The 12,392-nt window shown below is 42.9% G+C and overlaps 1 protein-coding gene across 5 annotated transcripts in view; it reads left to right on the forward strand.

Annotated features, from left to right (window-relative positions):
• The window catches only part of RAPH1 (Ras association (RalGDS/AF-6) and pleckstrin homology domains 1), a 375,673-nt gene that overhangs the window by 319,721 nt on the left and 43,560 nt on the right, over positions 1-12,392 (forward strand). For all 5 annotated transcript variants that reach the window (XM_085648936.1, XM_085648932.1, XM_085648933.1 and 2 more), the window contains one exon: positions 3,535-3,600. In XM_085648936.1, the coding sequence (XP_085505062.1) occupies positions 3,535-3,600 (66 nt within the window). The remainder of the gene's footprint in view (positions 1-3,534; positions 3,601-12,392) is intronic.

A 12,392-nucleotide genomic window follows, 5' to 3' on the forward strand; every position in this document is an offset into this window, starting at 1 on the left:
ATAGTAAAAAATGTTTAAAAAAATAAAAAAAGAAGGATCTAACCTTTTCCTTAGAGGTAGGTCCTGGCACCCTGCTTATTTCTTCAATTAATTCATTTTTTGGTGAGATACCATCCTTTCCCACCCTGTGCCCCAGATACGTGACTGATTTGACTGCAAATTTGCATTTCTTCAATTCTGCCATCAACCCATTCTTAGTCAGTTTCTCCAAAACTGACTTTAACCTCTCATCATGTTCCATGTTATCATGAGCCATCAGCAAAATGTCATCCTAAAAATTTCACCTATTTTTCATGCCTGAATATCTTGTGCATTAACTGCTAAAATACTGCAGCCACTGACGCAAGGCCAAAGGGCATGCTAATAAATCTATCGCAAACCAAAAGGGGTGATGAATGCCAAGAAATTTCTACTGTCAGAATGTAGTTGAACCTGATGATATGCTGACGTTAAGTGAGTGGTCGAGAACCACGTAATAGCTTTAGTCTGTGCTAAAAGTTCATCTACCTTGGTAAGGGAAATATGTCAACTATGATGGTTATATTTAGATCTCTTAAGTCGGTGCACAAACGCAAACGACCGCCCGGTTTGCGTGCGACAACTAAGGGGGCCAGCCTCTCTGCACCCTCCACTGGCTCTGTAATACCTTTACTCTCTAAATCATCCAATTCCGCCTTCACACCATCTCTCACGCTAATAGAAATGTTCCTCGCTTTGTGACAGACTGACACTGCATAATCCTTAAATACAATTTTGTGGACAAATCCACTAATTTTCCCAACCTTACCCACAAAAAATGTCAGGAAATTGCTCTCTCACTTTCTTCTCCATGGACTGATTTTGTTCACCAAGTAACTACAGTTGGTCCCGCTTATTGGGATCTAAAATAATGGCCAACGTGCCTTGATCAACCCATCCCAACACCGATGGGCCTTTTTCCACCACATGCAACTTTTCCCACGCTGACCTATTGTTAAATAAAATATTTTGCTTCAGTGAACACTACCATAGGAATTTCTTCTGTAACTGGATATACATCCATGGATCTCAATCACCCAACACGCTCACAAATTTGTCTTCCCATACCGTACTTTGTTTTATAGTATCAGGTGAACCAGAGTCAGGAACAATCTTTAGTAGTACACCACCAATGGTTACTTCACACAACAGTTTCTTCTTGCTACTTGCCCCTTCATTCGACTTGGCCTCTCCATAGCATACCATGTCTTCGATACATAAAATGTACCAGTCCCTAGCTGTGCTAACTGTAGGATGGTAGTGTATATCTAAGTCTTCTAATGCATTTCCAAGAACATCTGCACAACTTGCAAGTCTAACCTTCTTTTCCATTTGGTTATAAATACGCAACCCCTCCGGACCTCAACTGTGCCGCAGGATTTTTTTCTTCATGGACGATGTGAACGTTTCATCATTCTTCTCTCTTAAGGCTGACGCATAGTTTAGAAAATACTCTTTTCAATCAGGCCATTTCAAAAATGGATAACCAGGATGAGGTGCGAATGGAAGATGTGGTGTGAGCCCCCAACCAAATAAAAATATTTTAACAAGGTTTACAAATTTAACTGTAAAGAATCCCAAACCTGCTGCTAAATATTTAGTTCCACTATAATCTAGCCTAAAGAATATTCTCACAAACTTCTATCAAAGTTCTTTGTAGAATTTGTGTGCGTGCACAATCACCCATGAAAATTACTGTGAATCACACATAAGAACTGCTCCCTTAAAAAGGTGTGTGAATCACGCGTACATTTAACCACTCCCCCTAAAAAAAAGTACTTATTCAGTTTGCTTGCCCCCTCTTGAAGTATGAGCACCTTTGGTGTACAACAGTTTATACAAGATTTCCACTGACTGAAATGGTGTGCGCATTACTGAAATACGCACAGGCAAGATTCTCCAATAAGTAACTGAAGCGATTGATGCTGGACGCTGTACATCCAAGATGGCGCTGACGTAGCCACGCGATGACGTCCATGCATGCACCCCCTTCAACCAAATTCACAATGTGTTGACAATCCCTAATTGCAGGAGATGCACATGCTCACCAAAACTTCTTAATTCCATGCACTGGCTCGCGTGTACCTTGCTCGCATCAACCGTGCAATAGTCGGCGCCAACTCCATTGAATTTTCCTACAACCAGCAAAAAAAATCCTCAACAGTGCTCCTGCACTTAGCAGCCTTCCAGGATGCTGCTTCCAGTATGCCCCTCATGAAGTCCTCTCCACCTGCTCTTCTCCACGGGGCGTCATCCAGCATCCACACCAACCACGGTTCCTGTAGTCCTCCCAAGTGTGGGCAGAAGAATCCTAGATCCACTCATCGCCAAATTGTAAAAGACTACAACATCCAGAAGATGAGTGGCAAGTCTTTATTGGAGAGCAAGCTGGTGGCAACCCGCTTGCCACCAGTGACACTTCTCAACTGACTGTTCTCCACTCTACAACCTACATTCCAGAACTTATGACCTCCTGTTATCTGGACACAGGTAACCAGGATACCACATCTCCTGATGTCAACTGTACATCTTATTGGAGCGGGGTGCATAGGAGGCCACACAAAGCGTGACATAAGGTTTTCATTTTGCAGGTCATCTGAGAATATAGGGCTTCTCCTTATTGTCCCGGAACCTTTAGCCGCCTGCTCCTGCCCCTGAAACCACAAGACCTTTGAACTGTTATGCCCATGGCCAACCCGCATGCCAACCCTTAGTGAAAATCCTTCCTGCCAGGAAGATCAGGCATATGTGGCTGGTGGAAGTAGGTGTCTGTCGTCCGCACCTAACCGCCTAATGTACGCTGCTTCTCATTTCAGGGTGCACGTTTCAAAAATATACTATATTTAAATATGTTTTAAATATCATTGACTGAGAAAAACTGATATAGCTGGTCTTTAAACAGTGCCTGGAGTGGTTAATTAAAGTGATGCTATGCTGTTAGAACAAGGGGTGGACTAGAATTGAAGGGTCTTGCGCACTTCCAATTATTCCTATTGATTTTCAACACTGTAGATGTTTTACTCAGCTGGAAAACATGGAATTTAGGCAACAAGGGTGACTGTTCTTTATATCTGGTCTTCGTGCAGGATTGTGTTTGATTGTAAAATATCAGGTTTTTAAGAGGTAAGTAAATATATAGATGTGCACTGTCTGCTGTTTCATTAGGTTATAGTGGTGAATGTTTTATACTTTGAAAAAAGTGTAGGGTGAATTTTTGTGATGTTTTGGTCATCGTTGATGCATTAAGGCTCTCTCCATTAGTTGATGAGTTATCATTTTCAATCCATTGTGTGTCAACTAAAATCAATATAGAAAAGTGTAAATAGGTTACGAGTATCAACACTAGCGCTGCACATGTTCGCTGCTTTTGTTGGTGCCGCGGTGCATCATGCGGATGCTATTTCTAATCGCCTTTCAGTCACCCATATCACACAGATGGATTTTATTTAAAAGAGAGCGACATCAGCATTGGCTTTCATCTGAGTAATCTCACGCGCGGGTGCTTTATGGTTACAGAACTACCTGCTGGGAAAGAAAGAGACCTCCGAGATGGCAGACAGAAATAAGGAGGTTCTTCTGGAGGTAAGGGCGCTTAATAAGTGTCTGTCCATGAGTGCTTTAGGCTCTTGTGGTACTTATACATGTGTGTTACATCATCCGGTTTGTGGCTGAACATGAGATGTGATGATAATCAATGTTGAATTCTCTCTCTACCAGTGGCTTGCTTTGGAATGGTCGATCTCTGGTTTTGTTGATGGTTTCCATGTCCTACAGATCTTGCTGCTTATAATTTGAACACTGGCTTGTAACTAGTCAGGTGCTCTCTCATGGAGTGCAGTGCACTGGAGTTTAACTATAGGAAGGGGGCACTGGTGGGCAAGCTGGTATACTGTAACCTCCACTGCTGAAGAATAAGGGACATTTTGGGGGGGAGATTTGCAGGTAGGGCTGTAGGATTGTTATCCAGCCTGTCGTTTTTTGTGTGGAGGAAATTAAGATGTCCCTGTAGAAGGAGAGGTTGACGTGGCTATGCTTGGAATATGTCTATTGCTACAGCCTGCCTCTTTCCCCCGTAGACAAGAACTTCTCTGTCCGAGTATTATGGCTGAACATGGACCAGCCTGCCAAATGGACAGCAGAGAGGATAAAGCCTAAAAACCAAACACCACATCAACCAGTGTCAGAGGCCATAGTTAAATGTGCAGCATAAATGAACATAGAGCATATTTTGTGCGCATTAATTATGGAACGCTTGCCATCTCCATGAAAGTGCTGCAGGTCACTCGCATGGAGGTCCTCACTGTAAGCGTTGTGCTGCTATGTGAACCTCGGCTGCCTCAAAACACAAGCATTATGTTGTGAAATGAAGCATTCTGATCATCACATTGAGAATCCTCAGAAGGTAGAGTCCATTTAAAGAAATGTTTCCACTTTTATCACTTAAACTGTGCCTTCTTCACTAGAATGCTCCATGTGAATGCCTCTGAGGTTGACCTCGTAGTAAAAGGTCAAATATACTAGAGGAGTTGTTTATTGTGATCATTTGGTACATGGAAACAATATAAGGCTTTCTTGGAAGCACATGACAGCACCCCTGGAAGTTTTTACTTTTGCTCCTAATCACCTCTGCATGCTAATGAGGCTTCCAGTTAGTCAAAACTTTATTAATTAAAATAAGATAAAGGAAGAACCTATATAGTTCAGTAACGCTCAGGGGGAAAAGATTCTTTCGTAGCTAACCCAGAGGAAACAAAACTTAAACCAATAGTATCTCCTCATGATGGTTGATTGTGCACTTTGGATGTTATAAAGGGGGTGGGTACCTGTGGAAGACCATGTGCACTGGTGGGAAAGTCATACATCAGGTTAGAAAAATGTTGCCCTGAAGAGGAGCACCACTTTACCATGTAAGACAAAGAACTTCTGCCCCTGTGGAGCAATCAGGAACTTTTAATGCAGGCCACAGGGCAGAGACACTCCTAGATGTCCTGCCCAATAGAAGGGATGTCAGTCGCATCGAGACAATAGCATAAAACATGGTTTATTTATTTATTTACTCATTTGTATTGCGCAACGAATCATCCCCAGGGGGATCTCTCGGCGCATGAGAGAGTAGCACCATGTTGAGGAGGAAACATTAGAATAGCCAGGTCTTAAGCAGCTTTTTAAAACTGCAGAAATTGGTACAGGCACGGTTTTCGTCCGGCAAGGTATTCCACTGAGTGGGGGCGAAGTACGAAAATGCCCGGCCACCCATCCCAGCCTTCCTGACTCTACGAAAACAGAGCAAATTACGGCTGCTGGATCTAAGCAGTCGTATGGGTTGATACCATTCGAGCTTCTTCGTCAGGTAGGCAGGGCCCAACCCATGAAGGGATTTATAAACTAGACATAACAGTTTAAAAGTGGACCTCTTTTTAATGGGAAGCCAGTGTAGTTGGCGCAGGAGGGGTAGCGAGGGTGTCCGTGCCGGCTTGTTAAGGACAAGACGGGCCGCCGTATTTTGGACCACCTGTAATTTGGTTGTCCTGAATCAATGGTCGGTTTATGGTAAGACTAGGTAAACATTTGCGCATCAACAAATGAGATGGCAGGGGCCCCTAATTGTCTCAAAAGCTGCAAATGTGACCCCCCTCTGACTGGAGGGATGAAGAGGGGTTGTAAAAATGCTATTTTGCTCAACGCACCAAAACAGTTTTGCTCCAGCACTAACCAGGATCTTTCTTCAGGATGAGAGCTTGTTAGTGCCTGAGAGCCATAAAATCCAGGAATGAATGGCATCTGCCAACTAATGCTCTGGTCAACAAACAAACCTGGCGGGAAGTAAATGTACTGCAGGCAGTTGATATTACCACTACAAGTCTGGAAAAATCTGAGTAGCAGATCAAGTTTAGTTACTGCCAACATCTGGTCCCAATTGAAACCAATGGGACCACAAAGACGGTTAGAAATAACATCAGCTAGCTTAAAAACCGTAAACATCGTAAGTATTTCACAATGGGAGCAATGAGCCCTTTAAAAATCTGAGCTATGAACAACGTGGCGACATCTGGAAGCTACTTCTAATGGAAACTAGAGTAGAACATAAAAAAAATAGTTTTAAGAAGTGAGGGAAAAAACATCAACTTAATCAAGCAGCTTTATAAAGTACAGATATATTTTTTTTTAAGTTACATGTAAAGAAATAAGAAAATTAATTGGTACCTGCAGCTTGAATACATGCTATTAGGACAGCACAGTCAGTGTATTTTTTCAGAGTAAGCAAAGATTGTTAAAGGATTATGCATGTTATGTATGGCTCTCATGGAGAGCATCTATCATTTATTTCAGTTTCTAAATCTCATAACCCACTGGTATGACGTGGTAACAGTTGAAAACAAAACTGTTTACCCACTGTAGTGATATCATAAAGGCCTTCCAGGCCAGCCTGACAGGGCTCACTGAGAGCCTGTTGCCACAGCGCTGTATGTCTGCTTTTACTGAAAGCAGAAAGCTCACTGCCAAGAAGGGGAAGGAAGGAAGGCGATTGGAAGTTGGTCAAGGATGGCTGGTGAGTTGTTTTTTTAGTTGTTTTTTTTACCTTTAGGATAGGGATACATAACAGAGGCCATGTTATGTATGGTTCCCCATTAATCCTCTGCCACTGCATAGCAGTTGAAAGAAAGGCAAGATGATTTTGGGGCCCATACAAAACTTAAAATTATAGATGGAGAAAGTCAATTACGGGGATGTTTTTCACCTTTGGTTTCTGTGTGACAGACAACTCAAGCTTTCTCTATATGATGTCACACAGAACCCCTTGGTGAAAAACATCAGAATAATTCACTGTTATTCATCTATAATTCTATATGTTATGCATGACTGGCCGTGTATAGAAGGTGAAAGCTAGGGAAGATGATTTTGGCAAAGATAGACCTGTCAGCCTTAAAGTGGTCTTTCCCCCAACATTTTGCCTTCCTACTCAAACTTGGCAATATTGGCTTAACCTCAGTTGGCATATTTAATGTACTTATAAGTCTGCAGTAAAGTGGCATTAGATGTGCCCAGGGCCTGTAAATTAAATGTTACTGGTGGGCCTACAGCACTGTGTGTGCCTCCTTTTAATTATATATTATTAACCCGCTAGGGTAGGTCCTGGACAGTCCAAAGGGCAGGGTGCAATATATTTAAAAAGTAGGACATGTACTTTCAAGTTTAGCATGTCCTGGTATTGAAAACTCTTAAATTCGTTTTTTTCACTACTGCAAGGCCTTTCTCTCCCATAGGATAACATTGTAGTTGCCTTATTGTATTTTAGAAGTGTTATTTCCAAATGGGAAGAGATAATCAATTCATGATTGGTGTCTCTGGAATCGCAGTTTAAAATCCTAACTTGTGGTGAAGTCGATTTAAAATTGCACTTCTGAAAATGAAACTTTTATTAAGTTATCATTTTCTTGCCACAGCCATTTAGTGCCTGTTGTCTCTCTCTGGTCACATGACTGGGTGTAGTTGACAGTTGAGTTTTGTGTATTCCTCCTAGACAGCCACACACAATAGGAAGCTTAGATGTGCCTGGATGGGCAATCCCTGACATGATGGGCGGGAGGAGCAGGGCACAGCCCCACTTACACCTGAATACGCTGTGTCCTGCCTCCACACAAACAACTGCATACACCCTATAGTTAGTCTTGAGCCAGGGAAGGCAGGATGCCTGGGCACTGTAAAGGGAAACCTGTAGAAGTTTCTTCTCCACTTCAACGGCACAACCGAGTATAAATACTGGACCTCGGACACCAACTCCACAGTATACGTCTGGACCAGTGTATTCTCAGCAGAGTGGCAGCCCTTCTGTGCTGCTGCTGGACTGCCACTCTGCTGGACTCCTGGTTTGCTGTGCTGACCTGCTGCTCTCTTGCCTGGGTGAGAAGGACTGGAACTGCATCCCTTGAACCCAGAGTGACTCCAAGTGCTAGTTAGCTGGTCACCTGATCTGAAGACTCAGGGGCATAACAGGTTTCCAACAACCTTGCATCTGCACCTGGACTCTGCCATCTGGGAGTCTACGATACCAAGTGGGATTAATGTGCTTTGCCAGCCTCTGTGGATCCAGTGGAACCAACGCATCTCCTCTGCTGTGTGGCGCAACCCCAAAGCAGAAGTTATTCATCTTTGCTGCTGCGTGAGTTGGACCGGTTGCAAAGACCTGGATTACTGCTAGAGCCCACATCGCCTTTGGAACCGCGGCTGCACGGTGCATCCTCAGCACAGACACTCATCGACTGCAGCCTTAATGACAATGCCGGACTCTTCAACGCAGCCACGCAGCTCCTCTGAACCGACGCTTCACTTCAGCTGTGCAACGCATCTTCGATGCGGATCCATTCAACACTCCGCAAACCAGGATTTAAGGTACTTTTTGTTCAGCGGGCCTAACTGGATCCCTGTAGCCGGCCCACGCTCCATCGCGGTCGGCCTGAACTTGTGACTTTGTTGCGGTCCAGCGCGACCAGATTTCACAGTTGATGCTTTACGCCTTTTGGCACTAACAAATTTAAAATTCAATATCTCCGGCTCTAATGATTGGATTTATGTCGTTTTGATCTTGATTTATGAATTAAAAATCACTCTATTATTCTAATCCTGTTGTGGGCTTCTTTTGTGGGGTGTTTCCACTGTGTTACTGTTTGAAGTGCTGCACAAATACTTTACACATTGCCTCTGAGTTGAGCTAGACTGCTGTGTGCCATACTACCCGAATGTTTAAGCACAGCAGGTTAATTTAGGGTTTGCCTGTGACTTCACCCTGAGGAGAATATTGGTTGCTGCTTCACCCCCTCAACCAGTAACCCAATTTCTTGCAGGTGGCCATACTTAACATAAAATTATAGATGGGTAAAATGTGAATTACGAGAATGTTTTTCACATCGAGTTCTGAGTAACTTCATAGACAACTTGAGCTTTGAACGCAAATAGACAACTCGAGCTTTGCTCTCATCATAGACAACTTGAGCTTTGCTCTCATTGTTTATTTGATGTAACTCAGAAGAACCCCTCAGTGAAAAACATGTGCGTAGTTCACTATTACCCGTCTATAATTCTATATAGAATTTGTAGGAGACTCCATTTACTTAGTGTGAGTTATTTTCTGGTCACACACACATTCTGACGTCCGAGCATGCTTATACTAAAACAAGTGTCAGCTAGCTGGTAATAAATTATTACAGGCAAGTAGGAATGTAGCGGCACTAGTGCATCTCATACTGCTGTCAGATAGATGCCCCTTTTCCCCCATCTCTGATTTTAGCCAGGAGAGGAGGAAGGCTGTGCTTTGAGGAAATGGTCGTTTTTGTGAGAGACCGTGCATGGTGGTGCCCTCATCTCGTAGGATTGAGAGGCGACAAAACGGTCGCACTACTGGTTGTCATGCATGAGAGGCCGAGTGTGGCTGCTCTACAACCTCCCTCATGCCGGTGCCACTAATTATATGGGGATGGTACCCCTAACTACTTACTTAATAAATGTGCATTAAATCACCTTCGAAGTTCCATGTTCTTATTTAAAAAAAAAAAAAACTCCGCATTCGAGCTCGTTCATTTACAATGGAACTGGTAACACGCAATATCTTAGTTGAAAGTACCATTTAAGATTGTTAGGAGCATGTAGAATGGAGAGGTAGCTTTGATGAAACTAATAGGTTCACAGACTAAAGTACAATATGAAGTGAAAGACATTTGATGACTTTCCAGTACCTGCAGCTGCTCTGTAGTATCAGTGAAGATGTGGCATGCTTTGTAGATGCCCATTGCAAAGCAGTTGTCGCGTGATCGGTGAAGGATTATGTGTGCTGTGCTGACGACATGCAAAGAATCCCTTTTTTTGCTATTGTGTTCATTACATGTAGAAATTGTGTGGCGTGAGGGCACCAAATGGGTACTACTAGGGCACATCAACTCTGCTGTTGAAATTTGGCTCATTGGCGATCTGTGGGAGCGATTCAAGATGAGGCGGACAAACATGAGCAATGAATAGGAGTTTTAAAAATAACTTCACAGATGCTCTTGAAATCGCCCACCCTTCACTAGTCGGGAGGCAGACAAATGGGCAGCAGAGGAGAAATAATGCCTGAATAGAATCTATAATTAATTTGCTCTTTGATTGAAATGTCATTCGCCTTCCTGGCAGAAGCAAATAACTAAACCAAAAAATTCGGAATGCTGAACTGTAGACAATGGTAAGACATGAAATGATTTGCTGGCACACAAATCGGGGCTAGAAGAAAGGCGGCGAGTTAAACCAAGATTATGCACAAAACAGATGCAAAGAAAGGCAACAAAAACCTGGGGAGTGAATTTTAAGCAGGTAACAAGCGCCCTTATTGTACACAGCAAAAAAGTGATGCTTATCTCTGTGTACTTAGTTTAGTGGAAATCTTTTCACGAAGGGGCATTTTCCATTTCTAACCAGTTAAGAGTTTTCCGTGGAGTAAATTTGTCTGTTGAATGCCGTTGCCGCAATTGCAGTAGAGCAACTTGAATTAATCCATGGTATACGGGTAAATTACGAATAAAAAAAAAACATTGTAAGTAAGCCGTTTATATTTGTTTACTTCGCATCTGCCCAGCCCCCCTAATTGTAGGTGGACTTTCAGCTGTATCTGTGTGGCATTGGTAGATCACATCTCTCTCACTAAGAACATTTTTTATGTCTTTCCTGACTCCGAAAATGAAGGGTGAATTGGCAGCTGGTTGTGATGAAAAAGTATTATTGGACTTCAACAAATATTGTAGTAACTGAGTGAATCTTTTTGTAAAGCCTGCTCAGATGTTTGTCAAATTGCTCTTCATCGAGGTAGTTCAACACACTGACTTGTCCAGGCACAGAAAAGGGAAAGAGTGTCTCTCCTGACTAGCCATCTCGAGAGAGGGAGGAAAGGTCCCTTTGCCATGTGGGTGAAACCAACAGCAAATCCCCAGAGGTGCTGACTTTTAGAGTGATCGTTCTTTCTTCCTTCGTGAGAATTGAGGTCTTCCGCATTCACGTCTGTATGGCTGAGGATGGAAAACATCACCGCTGCCGCGCCTGTTCCTGCTTGGCTTTCTACCAGATCTTATCTTGCTTAGATGTCACCCTGTGACGAGCACTGTCCATGCAGCCATATCTCCGACCTAAATGTCAACATTCTCAAAATGTTTGGAAGCATTAATGTTTATAGGGCGACTGCATCAAGAGCCTTCAAACATGTTTTCACTTTAACTCTATGGGGGGGCACCAATTTCAATTCAGGGAACTGTTATAAAACCCTCCTTCCTAAGACATCTGTCACAGTAACTCACACCTGACTTGTACATGCTTGCTCAAATTTACATCTTTGAATATCACAGTCCATTTTTTGTGTTTTGTATTTAGCTAAAAGCAGCCTTAGAGCTTTTCTGAGAATGGTGGACTACAGAGGTGGTTGGCCAAGGCCGTGGTAGATCCTGATGGAAACAAGGCCCACCACCTTTGTACAAGGGGGATGCAGCTTGTTGGATTATTGATTAATACATAAGTCCCATCTTGAGTGAAGACTTTGAAGATAAAGCCTTGTTGTGACCCACCTTGATCGAACGCAGACTGCGATATAGGCAAATGATTGGCTGGTTGTAGGCACCTTAGCGGCAAGTCGATTACTGGGAAAACAAACCTGTTAACCAGCCAGATAACAGAGCTATACTATTTCCATTCATTCACAAATAGGCTTACCTTCAGCAAATAGTCAGATCAAGATGCAGAAAAAACGATGACACTTGATGTACAGAGAGACGTATTCTTGGTTAGGTGACCTACATTTGTGCCTGAAGCCGAAGAGATCCAAAAGTAATGCTTAGAACTCTAGGACTTCACAGAAACAGCGGCTTGTGCAACATATTTAAACGCAGACCATATGTGAAAATTCTGGCGCATTCCTTCAAGAGTTACAGCAATGTGCTATACATCAGTGTTGGACTTATGACCTCAGCGTACTGCCATCACGTTCTTAATCAATTAGTTTTTTGTCTTGATACACGATAGAAAAAAAAGATTTAAGTAGAAATGGAAGCACTGTGAATCTTTATAGGTTAAAACCCACTTACTGCAGGATGTTTGTGTTGCACCGGCATGCTGCATATGTGCAGTCGGTGAGAGGCGCCTTGGGTTGCAGAAGACAGATGAGCAGAGTGACTCCAGGATTGATTTGATGGCCTATGTTAGCTTCTGAGACAGCTGGAAAGGAAGAAAATAAATTCCTTTGGGTTTCCAGTTGGATCCTTTGCAAATAAAGTTCAGGAGAAAGAATACTTTCCACTTCTCAACTTTATTTATGCACAGACGAGGTAGGGAATTTAAGAAAAAAACATAGATTTTCTCCAACA

The sequence above is a fragment of the Triturus cristatus genome, chromosome 3_2 (assembly GCF_964204655.1).
Source record: "Triturus cristatus chromosome 3_2, aTriCri1.1, whole genome shotgun sequence".
Lineage (NCBI taxonomy): Eukaryota > Metazoa > Chordata > Amphibia > Caudata > Salamandridae > Triturus > Triturus cristatus.